At 42.9% G+C, this 16,793-nt stretch overlaps 1 protein-coding gene across 3 annotated transcripts in view; it reads left to right on the top strand.

Annotated features, from left to right (window-relative positions):
* ARHGAP21 (Rho GTPase activating protein 21) overlaps positions 1 to 16,793 on the top strand; it is a 342,461-nt gene that overhangs the window by 248,794 nt on the left and 76,874 nt on the right. For 2 of the 3 annotated variants that reach the window (XM_082258120.1, XM_082258119.1), the window contains exons 7-8: positions 8,582 to 8,611; positions 10,489 to 12,535. In XM_082258120.1, coding sequence (XP_082114246.1) covers positions 8,582 to 8,611; positions 10,489 to 12,535 — 2,077 coding nt within the window. The remainder of the gene's footprint in view (positions 1 to 8,581; positions 8,612 to 10,488; positions 12,536 to 16,793) is intronic. The other variant, XM_082258121.1, reaches the window with a different exon arrangement.

Here is a 16,793-nt window from a genome sequence, read left to right as displayed (position 1 = left end):
AGGATCTGCGCAAGGCTGCTGCAGGTCAAAATCAGGTACCTATATGGCTTGTATGTAAAAATATTTATCTAATGTATTAATGTTTACAGAGCTTCATTATTTCTGAGTCTTTTATATCAGTCTAGAGTTTAGCTTTAAAGTGGTTGTAAATCTTTGCGTATACCCAGTGAAGTGACTGGCCTCAGGTGACACACAGAGATGAAACAAATCCTCCTACATAAGTTGTACCTGTTTATCTGCATTTTCTCTTCTCTACATCTGTACATACAAGTCCTGAATTTATAAAACTTGCCTTAGAGTTAAGAATATAGGGGGCGGAGAGCTGAAATTACACTGCAGAGCTCAGTAAGCTGATTGTAGGGAATGGACTTGCCCCCTTCACCCAACACACAGGAACAGAGCTGAGTCTGGCCATCAGCTGAAGGTCGCTCCCCTGTCATTTTTTTCTTTTGCGGTCAGGAAAGCTTGTCAGAAGTGATTCATGATGATAGCAGAGGAACGAAGCAGCAGACAGTGCTCTGGACTAAGACAGGTACACACTATAGAAGGATGTGCTTTGTTCACATTTAATAATCTGAGGGGTTACAACAACCACTTTAAGCTTATTTGATAAAATCTTCACCACCCTCCTGAATTTATCCATTCCAAGCTGCCAAATGCCTTCATAGTTATTGGCATTCTTCAACCTCCTGTCTGGTATCTGCAAGGACTAAAGACTCATTTTAAAGGTGTTGGGGTTTGCTTAACAGAGATAGATGAGAGGTTTAGAAAGTATTTGTAGTTTTTTTTTTTTTCTTCTTTTCTGTGGCAAAAACTCCACAATAAGAACTAATCCGCATTAATCCCAATGCTGCCGGCGTCCAAAAACATACTTGCAGATTTCCACCGAATATACACCTGAGTGTGGTAGGGGTGATAGATTGTAAACATCTCTGGATGGTCATGTGATGCGATTGGATGTATTGCTGATGTTCTGCAGAACTGGCTGGTGATGTATCGTAGAAATATATTTTTTTATTTTCTGCCAATAAAATGCACAGAATATCAATTTGCTGATTTACACGGTTGTGGGACTGAATATATTTAAGAAACGGCTGTTTAAACACTTTATTTAAATAGCCTGAGGGGTGAACCTAGAAAAAATAGCTGAAATATATTCATAATTGGTGTGAATGGTTTCTTTTTAGTGCTGTCAAAGGGGAACCTGTCCCCTGTAGTTTAGAGGCAGACATTTTATTGTGTATTTAACCATATATGGTGAGCTGAAGTTAGATTTTACTTCTATTCGGGGCTCCATCAGAGTTTTTCCCTCACTTCCTGTTTTGGGGACAACATTTTATCAAGACAAGAAGCAGCAGGGAAAATCTGCAACATGAAAATAGACAATAATGGAAAACTGGCAGCAGTTTTAGCCTTTGCCTTCCTAAAATATTTTATTTCTGTGTTGCTGTTAAAGAGTTTCCTTCACTTCCTATATGATGAAAGGTTGATTTTAGGATGGGAAGTGAGGGGAAATCTGTGTAACTAAGTCCCTGACAGGAGTTTTTTTTCCCTTCCCATTGCTAGAGCCACTCCTCAGAGTTACCCAATCAGTTAGCAAAGAAGGGCCCTCCTGGTACCAATACATTACTTACACCAGGAGTCTCCAAACTTTCAAAAAAAAGGGCCAATTTACTGTCCTTCAGTTTTTAGGGGGGCTGTACTGTGGCCAGTGGGAGTAGAAATTGTCCTAGCGTCAGTGGGAGTAAACGATGCATCAGGAGGAGGAATAGCACCCCGTTGTCAGTATCAGTTGGAGGAAAAGGGACCCATCATTGGTATCAGTGGGATGAATAGTGAACCATCATTAGTATTAGTGGATGGAATAGTGCCCATTGTTGGTGTCCTGTGGAAGAAATAGTTCCACGTTGTCAGTTGCAGGAATTATGCCCCTTTGTTATATTAGTGGGAAGAATAGTCTCTTGCATCAGTAAGAGGAAAAGTGCCCCAAGGGACGGATAAAGGCAAGCAAAGGGCTGCAGTTTGGTGACCATCGGCTTACATGCTAGAAGTTTCCTCCTCTGGGTCAGTATATAGTAATTCATGGTTCTGCAGTTGTGTATGTCTGTCCCTGCTTCTCTCTTCTCTATGTAAGTTCAGTTTTAGAGCAAACTTTTTTTTTTTGTAGTACAGGCTCTGGTTCTAATTTCACTCCCTAGTGAGCGACCAACATGGAACAAGCATGCAGCCAGCAAAGTTTTAAGATTTTGAACTGACCTGCAATCTTGTTTGGGGCTTGTGATTTATTATTTAGTGAAGCGAGGATTAGGTTGACTGGTTTGGAGCCAGCAGCTCCAAAACCAATTCGGCAATGGCATCTCCTTCGTTGTTATCCTCGCAGGTTTCACTTAAAGGCCCTAGGTTCTAAACCACTTCCAGAGTGTAGAATTTGAATAAGTAATCCTCATGTGATAGAACAAGCGGCTTCATAGACAATATTCTCATTATGATCCTACAACTGCCATGCTTGATGTTTGTGTGAGTATGCATTAAGCTGAAATAACTGATTCTTCATGGTTACTGTAACCCTGCAATGTGGAGTCATTCACACAGCGTATGAGGCGGCGCAGAGATATACACTGTTAAAAAAGACGTCTGGGTCTTCCCACTTCCATCTGCCTCTCCTGTACTTAATTAACCTCATCTTACTGGGCAAAGTAACAAAGGAAATCTGTCATCAGAGAAGCATGAAGGCGGCAAGTGCTCTCCTTTCTGAAAATTACCAGTTGCCTGGCTGTCATGCAGATCCTATGAATTAATTACTTTGAGCCACTATACCAATCTATGTACCTGTTCCATGGCAATGATTCAGAAAGTATAGAAGTTAGTGGATTGATATGACTCAATGGTAAACTAGCAATTTCAAAGGTGGTCAGCACTGGCAGCTCATGCATTTTTATTTACCGTATTTTTTTACAATAGGTTTACTTTACTTTAAAGCCCTCTGCAAAGGATACCTAGTTACATAGTAGGTAAGGTTGAATAAAGACAATAGTCCATCCAGTTCAACCTATGTAGATGTACGTTTTGTCAGTGTCGATAATCATTTCCCATATCCCTATATATTGTGTTCACTAAGATGCACATCCAAGAGTCTCCTAAAAATATCAATACTCCTCACTGACACCAACAATTGCGGAAGAACGTTCCACATCCTTATCACCCTGACAGTGGAAAACTCCCTGTGCAGCTTTCGGTTAAACCGCTTCTCCTCCAATCTCATTGTGTAGCCACGTGTCCGCTTACACTCCCTGAGACTGAATAGTTTTTTCCTATGCTAGGATCACCATTGAGGGATTTGTAAATCGTGATCATATCCCCTTTTGAGCGTCTCTTCTCCAGCGAGAATAAATTTAGTGCTTGTAGTCGTTCCTCGTAATTGAGGTCCTTCAATCCCCGTATTTATTTTGTTGCCCTTCTCTGGACTCTCTCCAGCTTTAGCACATCCGTTCTGAGGGCTGGTGACCAGAACTGGATGGAGTTTTATAAAGTGGCAGGGTTATAGTTTTATCCCTGGAGTATATCCCTTTTTTATGCATGTTAATATTCTGCCGACTTTGGTAGCTGCAGCTTGACACGGCATGCTATTGCTTAGTCTATCTTCTGCTAGTACCCCCAGATATTTCTCCATCCTTGATTCCCTCAGAGGTTCTCCCCCTAATAAGTATTTTATCCCCCAAGTCTATTACCTTACATTTCTCCATTAAACCACATTAGACTATATAAATACCCAACTCTTCCACTGACCGTACCTCCCAATGCCACCGTAGTAAAATAACCACTTGGAAAATCTTCTGAATCCAACACTATTGGAATTATCCGATCCCTAGCCTTCTCCCATTTATTTAGTCAGAATGCTTGGTGGGTCCTCTCAACAGCCCTATGTCACTCCTGTATGCTGTTGGCATTTTCAGTACCATTATTCCTGAAGGCAGAATGAGAAGTGAACATAATACTTTTTTTTTTATTGTACTTTTTTTTTTTTTTTTTAATTGCTGGTTTCTTGGTTGTGACACAAAGGTCTTGTTTAAAGTAGAATTGACCACTGAAAAGCAATCCGCTACCGATTTTATTTTCAGAGTGCATTTGACAAGCATAAATTTCTCACTACCTAGCTGCGCCCTGGCGGACATACGTCTGGAGATGCGATGAGGACTTGATACATGCACTTATCTGTATTTCCTTTTGTGTTTTTGAGTATACAGTAAACCCCCCTCCATTGCGGGGGTTACGTTCCGGACCCAGCCGCGAAAAGTGAAATTCCGCGAAATAGAAAAACCCTATTAAAATGCATTGTAGGCATGTTTATTTTACTGTCACTGCACGTGTAGAAGCATTTTAAGGTCTTTAGACACACTTTTAAAACAATAGAAACTCATTTAAACACATAAAAGATAATAAGAGACATAGCAAGAGCTATGGAAAACACAAAAATATTTCATTTTTAATGATTTATATAGTAAAATAACATTACAAAAAAAAAACGCGAATTACCGGGACCGCAAAAACTGAACCGCGATGGAGCGGGGGATTACTGTATTGGTATTAATTTTATATTTTTAATAGAGACCTACGGTAATGCACTAGGCTGGTGTGCATCCTCCTTATGCTTACCTCCTTACTACCCATTTGAACCCCTAAAAAACAAGAACCCAGCGCCTATTCCCTTGAATGAGTTGCATTCTGCTCGGATCATTTTTGCCACAGACTGTAACAGTGTAACTATAGCCAAGTTTTGCCTATATTTAACAATGTATACACCTGTATGGCTGCCTTTACAGATTGGGGGGGGGGGGGTAAAAGTATGGCTCCAACTGCCTCTTTTATCTCCAGCCCCCCAACCCCATCCCCACAACCACTGCTCATCCCAAACAAACAGAATGAGAAAGTAAAGGATAGATTCAATAGCTCACAGAGGACATTCAAGGAGGCAGAAAACACATTAGAAATAATTTTATGAATAATGAACTACAGGGCCAGTATTGAATGTGTGTGAATTTTTCAATTTTTCTTGTTTTGGTTTTTCTGTTTTTTAACTTTTTTTTGTATTTTGAAGAATAAGGATATTCAGTTTCACATTTATTTGTGTCTTTTAGATCTGTCTAGAGTTCAGATTTAATAAGAAAATAGATAAAATCCTAACATATAAAGCAAGAATGCGCGGATATTCAAAAGGCTTCTTTTGCTGCTGCACATCTTCATTAGTAACATTGAAGAGTTTCCCTATACAGAAATGACTGAGATTACAGGCCATTTAATCCTACCACTCTGTGATTACATGGACATGGCCTCTGTGCCCTGTATGGGTGTGATCTGGCAATAGAATGAACTCCATAATTTACAGACTCTGAGACACAAGTATTGCTTATTTTGCCTTTTATCCACAAATGATGCGAAGATAGGTCAGATTGTTCATGAATTCAGGAAGCAACAGATAATAGTGGGTAGCCAATGGAAATATACACCTGCTAACAACTATATGAACAGCCTAGGCACATTGATTTCTTGGATTTTTGGATTGGCTGCAGGACTGGACAAATCTTCACAAAATCCAGGAGCCAAGTCTAAGGGGGCTTTCCGATCAGGGCTCTAAAGCCCAGCTCACCCCTTCATTGGTGCACCCCACCATCAACCTAGAAGACAGAGGACCTCTTGTGGCAGAAGATTTAATGTCAGGGACAGCTCCTTATAAAAGGTGAGTATTGCAGCCCAGTGGGGCATAAAAAACGCTGGAGTTAGGTTTTAGCTCTCGGCAGTTTGTGGCAAAATGTGAAACTGGTGTATGCCCTCAAGTATGTAACAAGAAGTCTGCAAGTAGGGGGGAAAAAAAGCTTTGCCCCCAAGTGAAAGCCCTAATGAAGCAACAGGAGGTTATGGAGGTGTGGATATATTATTTCTGACAGTGTCAAGCATCAATTTAGGAATGCGCAATCGCAAACCAGGGATTCACCACTGATTAAAATATTAAGCAGTGCCAAGCATATAGACTGTGCTGGTTCTCACTTAATAATAATTTGAAAATGTTTGTATGTTATGCATCTCTGCTTCATGCCAAGATATTTCACTTTGCAAAATCGACATCAACCATGGGCTCACCAATTACCAATGCCTGCCACTGTCTTCATAGCAATCACCAATGCCTGCCACTGTCTTCATAGCAATCATCAATGTCTGCCACTGTCTTCATAGCAATCACCAATGCCTGCCGCTGTCTTCATAGCAATCATCAATGCCTGCCACTGTCTTCATAGCAATCACCAATGCCTGCCACTGTCTTCATAGCAATCATCAATGTCTGCCACTGTCTTCATAGCAATCACCAATGCCTGCCGCTGTCTTCATAGCAATCATCAATGCCTGCCACTGTCTTCATAGCAATCACCAATGCCTGCCACTGTCTTCATAGCAATCATCAATGTCTGCCACTGTCTTCATAGCAATCACCAATGCCTGCCACTGTCTTCATAGCAATCATCAATGTCTGCCACTGTCTTCATAGCAATCATCAATGCCTGCCACTGTCTTCATAGCAATCATCAATGCCTGCCACTGTCTTCATAGCATTCACCAATGTCTGCCACTGTCGTTCTAGCAATCACCAATGCCTGCCACAGCCTTCATTGCAATCATCCATTCCTGCCACAGTTTTCATGGCAATCATCATCCATTCCTGCCACAAACTTCATGACAATCATCCATTCCTGCCACAGCCTTCATTGCAATCCTCCTTTCCTGCCACAGTTTTCATGGCAATCTACATCCATTCCTGCCACAGTTTTCATGGCAATCTATTTCCATTCCTGCCACAGCCTTCGTGGCAATCATCATCCATTCCTGCCACAACCTTCGTGGCAATCATCATCCATTCCTACCACAGCCTTCGTGGCAATCATCATCCATTCCTGCCACAGCCTTTGTGGCAATCGTCCATGCCTGCCACGGGCTTTGTGGCAATCGTCCATGCCTGCCACGGGCTTTGTGGCAATCGTCCATGCCTGCCACGGGCTTTGTGGCAATCGTCCATGCCTGCCACGGGCTTTGTGGCAGTCGTCCGTTCCTGCCACAGCCTTTGTGGCAGTCGTCCGTTCCTGCCACAGCCTTCGTGGCAGTCGTCCGTTCCTGCCACAGCCTTCGTGGCAGTCGTCCGTTCCTGCCACAGCCTTCGTGGCAGTCGTCTGTTCCTGCCACAGCCTTCCTGGCAAGCGCCCAATCCTGCCACAGCCCTTCCTGGCAAGCACCTGTTCCTGCCACAGTCTTCATGACCGCTGTCCATGCCTGCCACAGTCTTAGGGCAATCATCCTTTCCTGCCTCAGTCTGTGGCAATCGTTCCTTTGCTGCAACAGTCTTTGTGGCAATCGTTCCTTTGCTGCCACAGGCTTTATGGCAGTCATTCATTGCTTCCACAGCCTTCGTAGCAGTCATTCATTCCTTCCACAGCCTTCGTAGCAGTCATTCATTCCTTCCACAGCCTTCGTCGCACTCATCCGTTCCTTCCACAGCCTTCATAGCAATCACCAATTGCAACCACAGTGTTAAATATCTTGAGTAACTGTTTACATTTGCCACTCAAGCATTGAAATGGCATGAGCCATTTTCCTGAGTATAAAGAAGCAACCAAAGATTGGTTTATATTATGCCATCCTTCTGGTGGATCTTTTGGGCATCCTCCCAAATCTTTAGAACACTTCCTATTTAACGTTCACGTACCAAATACATTTCGCAGCAAATATTTTGAAGATTCCAAAAGGATTGTGAGTTCTAAGAATCTGACCCCACCTTTTTCAAAGTGCAGCTGCCCCAAGCTTGAAATGGGCAATGTGTAAATATTGCACGGTAACTGGCCAGCCAAAATTGCCAAACAATTTTCACATTTGTGCCATGCTGGGATGTGTAGTGCTACTGCAGCCATCTCTGATTTCCAGCTGCCGCATTCACAGATTGGATTAATAATGTCTGGGACAGGCATTTTTCCGGGATCTGGGTATAGGGAAGCAATTTCCTCCAGAGCATCTTTCTAATTTTAGCTGGAATGTGGAAAAGGGGCAGCTTGCAGTCAGCTGAGAGCTGAGCCTATAGCCACGTCTGTATGAGAAGCCTCACTATTCGGGATGCATAATAGAGTATCACTGTCGTCATCCACAAGCTGCATGCTCCTGAAAGCTCCTGGGAACGAGGGCTTTAATTGCTGTAGTGGAAGGAAGGATCTGTAAGAAGCGGTGGGGCTACCTACATGTTGCAGGAGGGATGCACTGCCAGAGAGGTGTTTTTTTATTTTTTTTCTTCGTCCTCTAGCAGCAGAGAGCAATCCTCGCAATGAGCATATGTGTGCGAGACCGAGCAGCCATAGGAGGATATAGCAATGCATAATCTGCTCCACCGCCCTTCTGCTTCTTTTGGTACCTTCCACAGAAATCAGTGTACATGTATTTTTAGCTCTGTAGCCGGCATCAATATGACAACATAATTCAGTCTTTACATCAATAAGCTGCTTTTCATTTTTTTTTTTTTTTCCTTTCTTACTATGCTTTATTTCCTGCCCAGCTGCAGTTTCCAAAGGATGTCACAGCTCTGGTAAGACACACACACGAGCCTTGTCTCTCTATGGAATGTTTTCATTTTGATGTAATATGTCTTATGTCTGACACCCTAGCTCGTTAACACTGGAACCGGTTTTAGTTACGCCTGTCTCTTGAATCCCTGTCTTGTTTAAGTGTAGATGTGCATGCACTACCTCGTACAGATTGAATAATTTAATTTTGCTTTTTTTTTTTTTTTATTGTAATATTCTAATCGTGCTTGGTAACCCTGTGTTGTCTGTGTATGTTGCAGGAGGCTAAAAACCTCGCCCCTGCCTTTAGTAGTATCTGCTGTGTTTATGACTGCAAACATTGAGCTTTATAACCTTCTGAATGCAAATGGGAGTAAAAAAAAAAAAAAAAAAAAAAAAAGGCAGGCTGGTCGCTCCTTGCAGTAAGCATGTAACAAGCAGACCAGGAACTGCTGTAATATGATACCACACCTGTACTATATAAAAACCTCCGGCAAGCCAGTAGATTTTTGTCTTTACTGCATTGACAGCCACTGCAGTCAGTCCGTTCTTAATTGCTCACAACTGGAACCTTTAAACCTGTCTTACTATGCTTCTGTGAGCCAGTCTTGCATTCCAGCAACTGCGATTTCCCCTGTTCCTGTAATCCCTACGTGTGCTGCGCTTATTTTGACATGATTGCTGAAATGCATTTCAATGCTAAAGGGAAATGGGCAAAGCGGAGAGAATTTAGTTTAACTCTTTTTCAGCGTAGTCGGTCTCTGAGGCTCAAGGTAAGCTTAGCCAAAAGATGATTTGTATCTGTTTGGATCCCATTAATGACAATGACAATTCCTTAACTGCTCTTAGCGGCTCTCGTTTAATGCTGTTTAACTGATCCGTCACTACATCCTGCTCCTTTGACTGGTTTGTTTTAACTTATGATTACTTTGTAACATGGTGACAACAGCACTTTGCATGTAGTTAAACCTTAATCATTTTAAAACCATACGTTTGTGGTGTTATGTGTAGACCTTATGGTTTATTTGTGTTTTCCAGCATGTTCTAGAACAGTGGGGGAGCAGACCTTTAAATGCCAAATCTATAGAAAAATTGATCCTTTATTTTTTGGTGTTTACCGACATGTTTAGTATCCAACTACTTCAAAAACCCATCTCTGGTAGTAAGATTTCTCCACTATAATTTTAAGCACCGTTTTACCTGTCATGGTTTTTTCAAGGGGTTTCTGCCCACGCTTTTGGACTTTCCATGTGACAGCTTATGAAATGCAGCAGTAGACCCGAGACCTCTTGCTTGGCTTAGGCCGATTTATACAGTTCAAATCTCGATTGGCTCAGCAGGAACCGGTCAAGATTCTCACCATGTATGGACAGGCTGAATGTATTTGATCCATTGTACATGTTTCCACCCCCTCAGGACAACCCTCCCCCCCCCATACATTATACATTATTTTTGTATAATTTTCCTTTAGGTTTGACCTCATATTATACGTTTGGGTAAATCTAAACACTTTGTATGCAATCAGGTATTCCCCTTGTACTACATAACTGAAGGTAAATCTAAAGGAAATTGAATAAGAAAATTGTATAATTTATGGCCAACCTTCTTAATGGCTGCGGAGTAGCAAAGTTATTTAGGGAAGAGATCTTTCCACTGTTGCCACAGAGATTAAAGCCTAAAGGTGAAGCTCCACTTGTTTGCCTCAGCAAAGTCCGCAGCTACAGTATTTGTAGCTGCTAACATTTAATTTTTTAGGAGGAGGTGCCTGGAGCTCCACTTTAAAGAGCCAATGAGCGATTCCAACCTGTAGTTTTCACCAAAAACTGAAGACCATTTAGTTCTTGTTATGCTTGTGTTCGTTTTTATCTAAAGTTCCTAACTTTGTTCTCTGTTTTTCTAGGCGTATTCCCAGGATGCTTACCGAAAAGGAAACGAAGCCTTTAGTGGTAAAGCAAATAATATCCCAGAACCCCCACCTATATGCTACCCTCAAAGAAAATCTATATCTTCAGTGATGGCACAACCGGCTGAGATTCCACCTGCATCCACATCACTGTCTAAGCAACAACCTGTGCAGCCGGACAAAAACCACCATGTAGAAATCCAAGTGCCTCCATTACCATCGGACATGGTTAAGTCCAACACTGCTGTATGTGTCATCAATGAATCTGTGAGAACAGTTATTGTGCCTTCTGGGAAAGTTGTAGATCTGTCATCAGTTACAACAAATTGTACTGGTCCTTTACATAGGACTGAGCCATGCATGAGGACCGCAACGCCACCTTCTGCTGGACTTCCATCGATGCCAGTGGAAGTCAGGCAAATGGACAATGCTGGATTTATTGGCAAACCTCTAAGCTATGGTGGACAAACTGCTGCCATGGATAGTCCTAGGGGAAGTTTGCATGGAGAAGATTTTCCATCTTCAAACCTCTCATCTAATGGTTCTGTGCCTTTGCACAGAACCGAGAAATGCACATTTATAACAACGCCAAGACCCACAGCACCACCCTCTGCTGCTGCTTCCTCAATGCCTATCGACTCCAGACAAATTGATAGTTCCAGTGTAATTGGGAAACCTCCAATGTTTGGAGGGCAGTCTGACAATATGGATAGTCAAAGGGCGCTTGGTCACGGTGAATCACCATCTCCTACCAATCACTATGCTTCTCCCCAACAAATAGACTGGAGGAATTACAAAACCTATAAAGAATACATTGACAATAGACGTATGCACATGTATGGCTGTCGAACAATACAGGAGAGGTTGGACAGCCTTCGAGCAGCCTCTCAAAACCAAACGGACTATAATCAAGTTTTGCCAAACCGCTCTTCTGTTCAAGTTCGACGTCGAAGTACTTCTCATGACAGGGTTCCACACCCTGCGCAGATGAGGCAGCGGAGTATTTCCCAGGAACGGCTAGAGGATCCAGCACTGGTGAAAGAGTGGCCTCGAAGTGCTTCCCAGGATGCAATACCATTACCAGCCATGCTTCCCCGAAGCCCTAAATCAAAGTCATGGGATTTTATATCCAGGAAAGGGGGCAGATTAGACCTCTATAATGCTGATATTCCAGAGTATAATGGTGAAAGACAGCACAATTATAAATGGACTGGATTTACTGAACAAGATGACAGACGGGGCATTTATGAACGATCAAGGCAACATTCCTTTCACATGTCTCTCCGTTCTCCAAACTTCCAGATGGTACCTGTGGCCTATAGCCCAGATGCTAGACGAGTGAGTGGCCGTGTTTTAGCTTCAGCACATCCCTTGCAAATAGCTGCCACTGACCTGAAAAGCACCCCCGTTTCAAGGGACTTTCACAGTTCTTCTTTTCGATCACCCCATGCGCGACCGATCCAGTCTGAACGATTTCCAATTCCTAAATCTAATTCTGTGAGAAGCTCCTCTAACTATGGACCTAAACCCTATCCTGGTAAAAAGGTAGATGAAGGAATTGTCAAAGACCAAAAAGTGGTAAACCATGTGGGTAAAAGTAGTGTATTAAACATGCAGACAGTGTCCCCAGCAGACGGCTCTCCTAGTTCCCATCTTGATTCCATCATCAGATCCCCAATTACCTCCTCTACTCCGATTCCCACAAAGCCTGTGAAACAGGTGACTGCTGGCTCAGCTACCTCTGATAACGTGGATGTTCAAAATGGACAAAGCTCCAAAGCTAAAGACCACGACTTAAGCATGGAATTTAATTCAGTGGATCCAGTGGTCTTAAGGGACAAATCCCCAAATGGTCATCAGACCCCACAGCCTATAAGACAACAGTCTTACATCTTTGCTGTGAATGACCCGGAATCTGCAACTGACACTACCTGCTGGTTACCCAACGATGCCAGAAGAGAAGTTCACATCAAAAGAATAGAACAGAAGAAAGCTTCTAGTTCCAGTTCCCCTGGGGATTCATTAGCCTCCATCCCCTTTATAGGTAAGCCAAACATTCGTGTGTATGTTTGTGTATATCTATATATGTGTGTGCATTATATTATAATATATATATGCACGTGTTTTTTTTATTTATTTTGCACATCTGCACTTTTCCCTTTTAAAATCCTTTCTGCAGCTCTATTGTACCCTTGCTTGGCTTTTTTTAGTCACACGCTTTACATACATTTTTCATTGTATAGATAAGTGGAGAACCTGGTAGTAGCTGTAAGACCAGGGTGCTCTACATCTGAAGGTGCTTGATCTGGGACCCTGGAAAGGAGTTTACATTATTTTCACTTGTGCCTTCCGTATAGTGAAGCTGGGATGACTAAATTGTTAGCAGTATACAGAATGTGGGTTTATGCTCTAAAGAGTCCCACTATTTGAAACGAGTAAATAAAATATAGAAGAAATCAAATGCCACACCCCTCAGATCCTGGTGAACAGAATTGATGTTCTGGGTGACATGCAGGCCAGCACAGGACCATTAAACCACCTAACAATGTAATTTACAAGCTTGACCTCCTCAATTAACTATATTAAGGAGAGTATAACAAGAAGGTGGGTACTGCCAAATGTGAGCTGTAATATTCATTGCGGAATGGTACAGGCTCAGTAGCTATCTAAAGGAGAATCCCAGCTCTGGAATTCACTAGACATATGCAAAGGTAGTGGATAACCTTCTTCACTGGACGTACACCTGTTTCCCACACATAAATAAAACAACATTTGGGGCTTGAAGGTTCATGCTGTCATAATAGCTTAAGCAAATAAAAAGATTGGGCCATTTGTGTTTGGCTGACATTAGATGTGATGGAAAATGTTGGTTGGTTGTAAAGTTGGCCATGGTATAAAAGATTATTTTATGGCTGTATAGGTGGGTGTATATATGTGTATGTATGTGTGTGTATATACAGTGGGTACGGAAAGTATTCAGACCCCCTTAGATTTTTCACTCTTTGTTATATTGCAGCCATTTGCTAAAATCATTTAGGTTCATTCTTCTTGCTCATGAATGTACACATAGCACCCCATACTGACAGAAAAACACAGAATTGTTGACATTGTTGCAGATTTATTAAAAAAGAAAAACTGAAATATCACATGGTCCTAAGTATTCAGACCCTTTGCTCAGTATTTAGTAGAACCCCCTTTTGATCTAATACAGCCAGGAGTCTTTTTGGGAAAGATGCAACAAGTCTTTCACACCTGGATTTGGGGATCCTCTGCCATTCCTCCTTGCAGATCCTCTCCAGTTCTGTCAGGTTGGATGGTAAACGTTGGTGGACAGACCTTTTTTGGGTCTCTCCAGAGATGCTCAATTGGGTTTAAGTCAGGGCTCTGGCTGGGCCATTCAAGAACAGTCACGGAGTTGTTGTGAAGCCACTTCTTCGTTATTTTAGCTGTGTGCTTAGGGTCATTGTCTTGTTGGAAGGTAAACCTTCGGCCCAGTCTGAGGTCCAGATTACTCTGCTGAGGGTTTTTGTCCAGGATATCCCTGTACTTGGCCGCATTCATCTTTCCCTCGATTGCAACCAGTCGTCCTGTCCCAGCAGCTGAAAAACACCCCCAAAGCATGATGCCGCCGCCACCATGCTTCACTGTTGGGACTGTATTGGACAGGTGATGAGCAGTGCCTGGTTTTCTCCACACATACCGCTTAGAATTAAGTCCAAAAAGTTCTATTTTGGTCTCATCAGACCAGAGAATCTTATTTCTCACCATCTTTGAGTCCTTCAGGTGTTTTTTAGCAAACTCCATGCGGGCTTTCATGTGTCTTACACTGAGGAGAGGCTTCCGTCGGGCCACTCTGCCATAAAGCCCCGACTGGCGGAGGGCTGCAGTGATGGTTGACTTTCTACAACTTTCTCCCATCTCCTGACTGCATCACAGTGATCTTTGGGTTCTTCTTTACCTCTCTCACCAAGGCTCTTCTCCCCCGATAGCTCAGTTTGGCCGGACGGCCAGCTCTAGGAAGGGTTCTGGTCATCCCAAACGTCTTCCATTTGAGGATTATGGAGGCCACTGTGCTCTTAGGAACCTTAAGTGCAGCAGAAATCTTTTTGTAACCTTGGCCAGATCTGTGCCTTGCCACAATTCTGTCTCTGAGCTCTTCAGGCAGTTCCTTTGACCTCATGATTCTCATTTGCTCTGACATGCATTGTGATCTGGAAGGTCTTATATAGACAGGTGTGTGGCTTTCCTAATCAAGTCCAATCAGTATAATCAAACACAGCTGGACTCAAATGAAGGTGTAGAACCATCTCAAGGATGATCAGAAGAAATGGAAAGCACCTGAGTTAAATATATGAGTGTCACAGCAAAGGGTCTAAATACTTAGGACCATGTGATATTTCAGTTTTTCTTTTTTAATCTGCAACGATGTCAACTATTCTGTGTTTTTCTGTCAGTATGGGGTGCTATGTGTACATTCATGAGGAAGAAGAATGAACTTAAATGATTTTAGCAAATGGCTGCACTATAACAAAGAGTGAAAAATTTAAGGGGGTCTGAATACTTTCCGTACCCACTGTGTGTATATATATATATATATATATATATATACACACACACTTTATACAAATGGGCTGCTGGTTGCCAGTACAGTGCATGGTTGTTTTTTTGGAACACGGTGAGAAATTAGCAAAAAGGAATTCTACATGATTGATTTTATCAGCTTTAGACCATTTGACTATTAATGCTTTACACATTAAGGCCCCTTTCACACAGGCGGACCGTTCAGATCCGCCTGTCTGTTTTTTTTGGCGGATCTGAACTCCCCCCCCCCCCCCCCCATGCATTCCTATGGGGCATCGGATGGCAGCGGAGACATGTCCGCTGACATCCGATCCGTCAAATCTAGAAGCATGGAAACCCTATTTTCCATCCGTCCAGCGGATTGGATGGGATCGGATGAGAACGGACCGACGGTCCGTTCCCATCCGATTTCCCCCATAGAGATGCATGGGGAACTGAGAGCTGAGACACAGCTGTCCTCCTGCTGCTCATCGGGGGATCGGGGGCTCGATCCCCCGCTGAGAAAAACGGAATCCGTCCGACAGACGGATAATGTGAAAGGAGCCTAATGCTTTTCAACAGTTGTTGAATGTGTTTGTTTAAATTCAAAATGTGTTTCCTAGAAGTCCTCTAATATCTGTGGTTCCCTTTAAAATCTCTCAAAGTTAGTGGTAGTAAACTAGTCTGTACTACCACTTGTATGTACAGGTAAGCCTATAAGGTGGCTTACCTTTAGGTATTGTGAATATCTGCTAAAACTTCACAGTTTAGGGGATATTCAGAGTGCATTCAGTCGATGGCATCATCGGGGCATGCGCTCTGAAGGTCCGACTTTCAGTGCCGTGCCTTCAGAGCCCGTGCCGGTTCCGGCATGTACTAGAGTGACATCATCGTGCCCCCAGCCACTCATGAAACTTAGGCGGTGAACCTGGAAGGAAGATTGGGGGAAGATGTCAGCCATCTCAACGGTGATGTCGCGGCGCAGAGAGCTTGATTCTAAGGTAAGTTTCTCATAATGTGCTAGTATATGATGCATACAAGCACATTAGAACATTGCCTTGCGGGAATTTTTTCTTTTTTTTTTAAGCTCCAGCAGTTTAAAACCGATTAGCCTTCAGAGCAGGGAGAATAAAGAGCATTTTTGCTATCTGTTCCCCAACTATCCTGTTCACCTGCTGGAGAAAAACCTAGTAGTTTCTGCTATGGATGTTCATGTGACTCTGTCCCCTATTTGCATAAAAGCCACACCTCTTGCCTGAAGAGCATATTGCATTATCATTATTGGCTTCTGTCGGACAAGCATGCTGGAAAACCAGCAGCCAACTGGCTCCTGATCAGTGTTCTGCCCTAAATGTATAAAGCGCAGTTTTACTCTAATGTGTGCGATTACATCTACAGTGTGCACAGACAAATTGGGTCTTGAAGTGGAACTCTGGGATAAGCCTAACTGCTCTTAAAACTGCCCCACCCACTCCTAACACCTATGCTTACTAACCTGCATAAGAAACAGTTGTTTACCTATTTTCAGGCTGCTCCAGTCTGGTCATGTGATCCCTCTCCCCTGTGTCAACCAGTGCCACTGCAGGGGAGAAAGAGGGAGAGTAGACAACAGATGGGCCATTGAAGCCTATGGGTGCTATCACCGCTTCAGGCTTTAGTAGCCATTGCCAAAGCACTCTCTCCACTCCCCTTAAGCTACTGACTGACTCAATGAGGATTACATGACCAGGGAGGCCTGAAAA

The sequence above is a fragment of the Pelophylax lessonae genome (genome assembly GCF_965119305.1).
Source record: "Pelophylax lessonae genome assembly, chromosome: 5".
In the NCBI taxonomy this organism is placed as follows: Eukaryota; Metazoa; Chordata; class Amphibia; order Anura; family Ranidae; genus Pelophylax; species Pelophylax lessonae.
The sequence above is the reverse complement of the archived record's forward strand: the minus strand, read 5'-3'. Positions and strand labels throughout refer to the sequence as shown.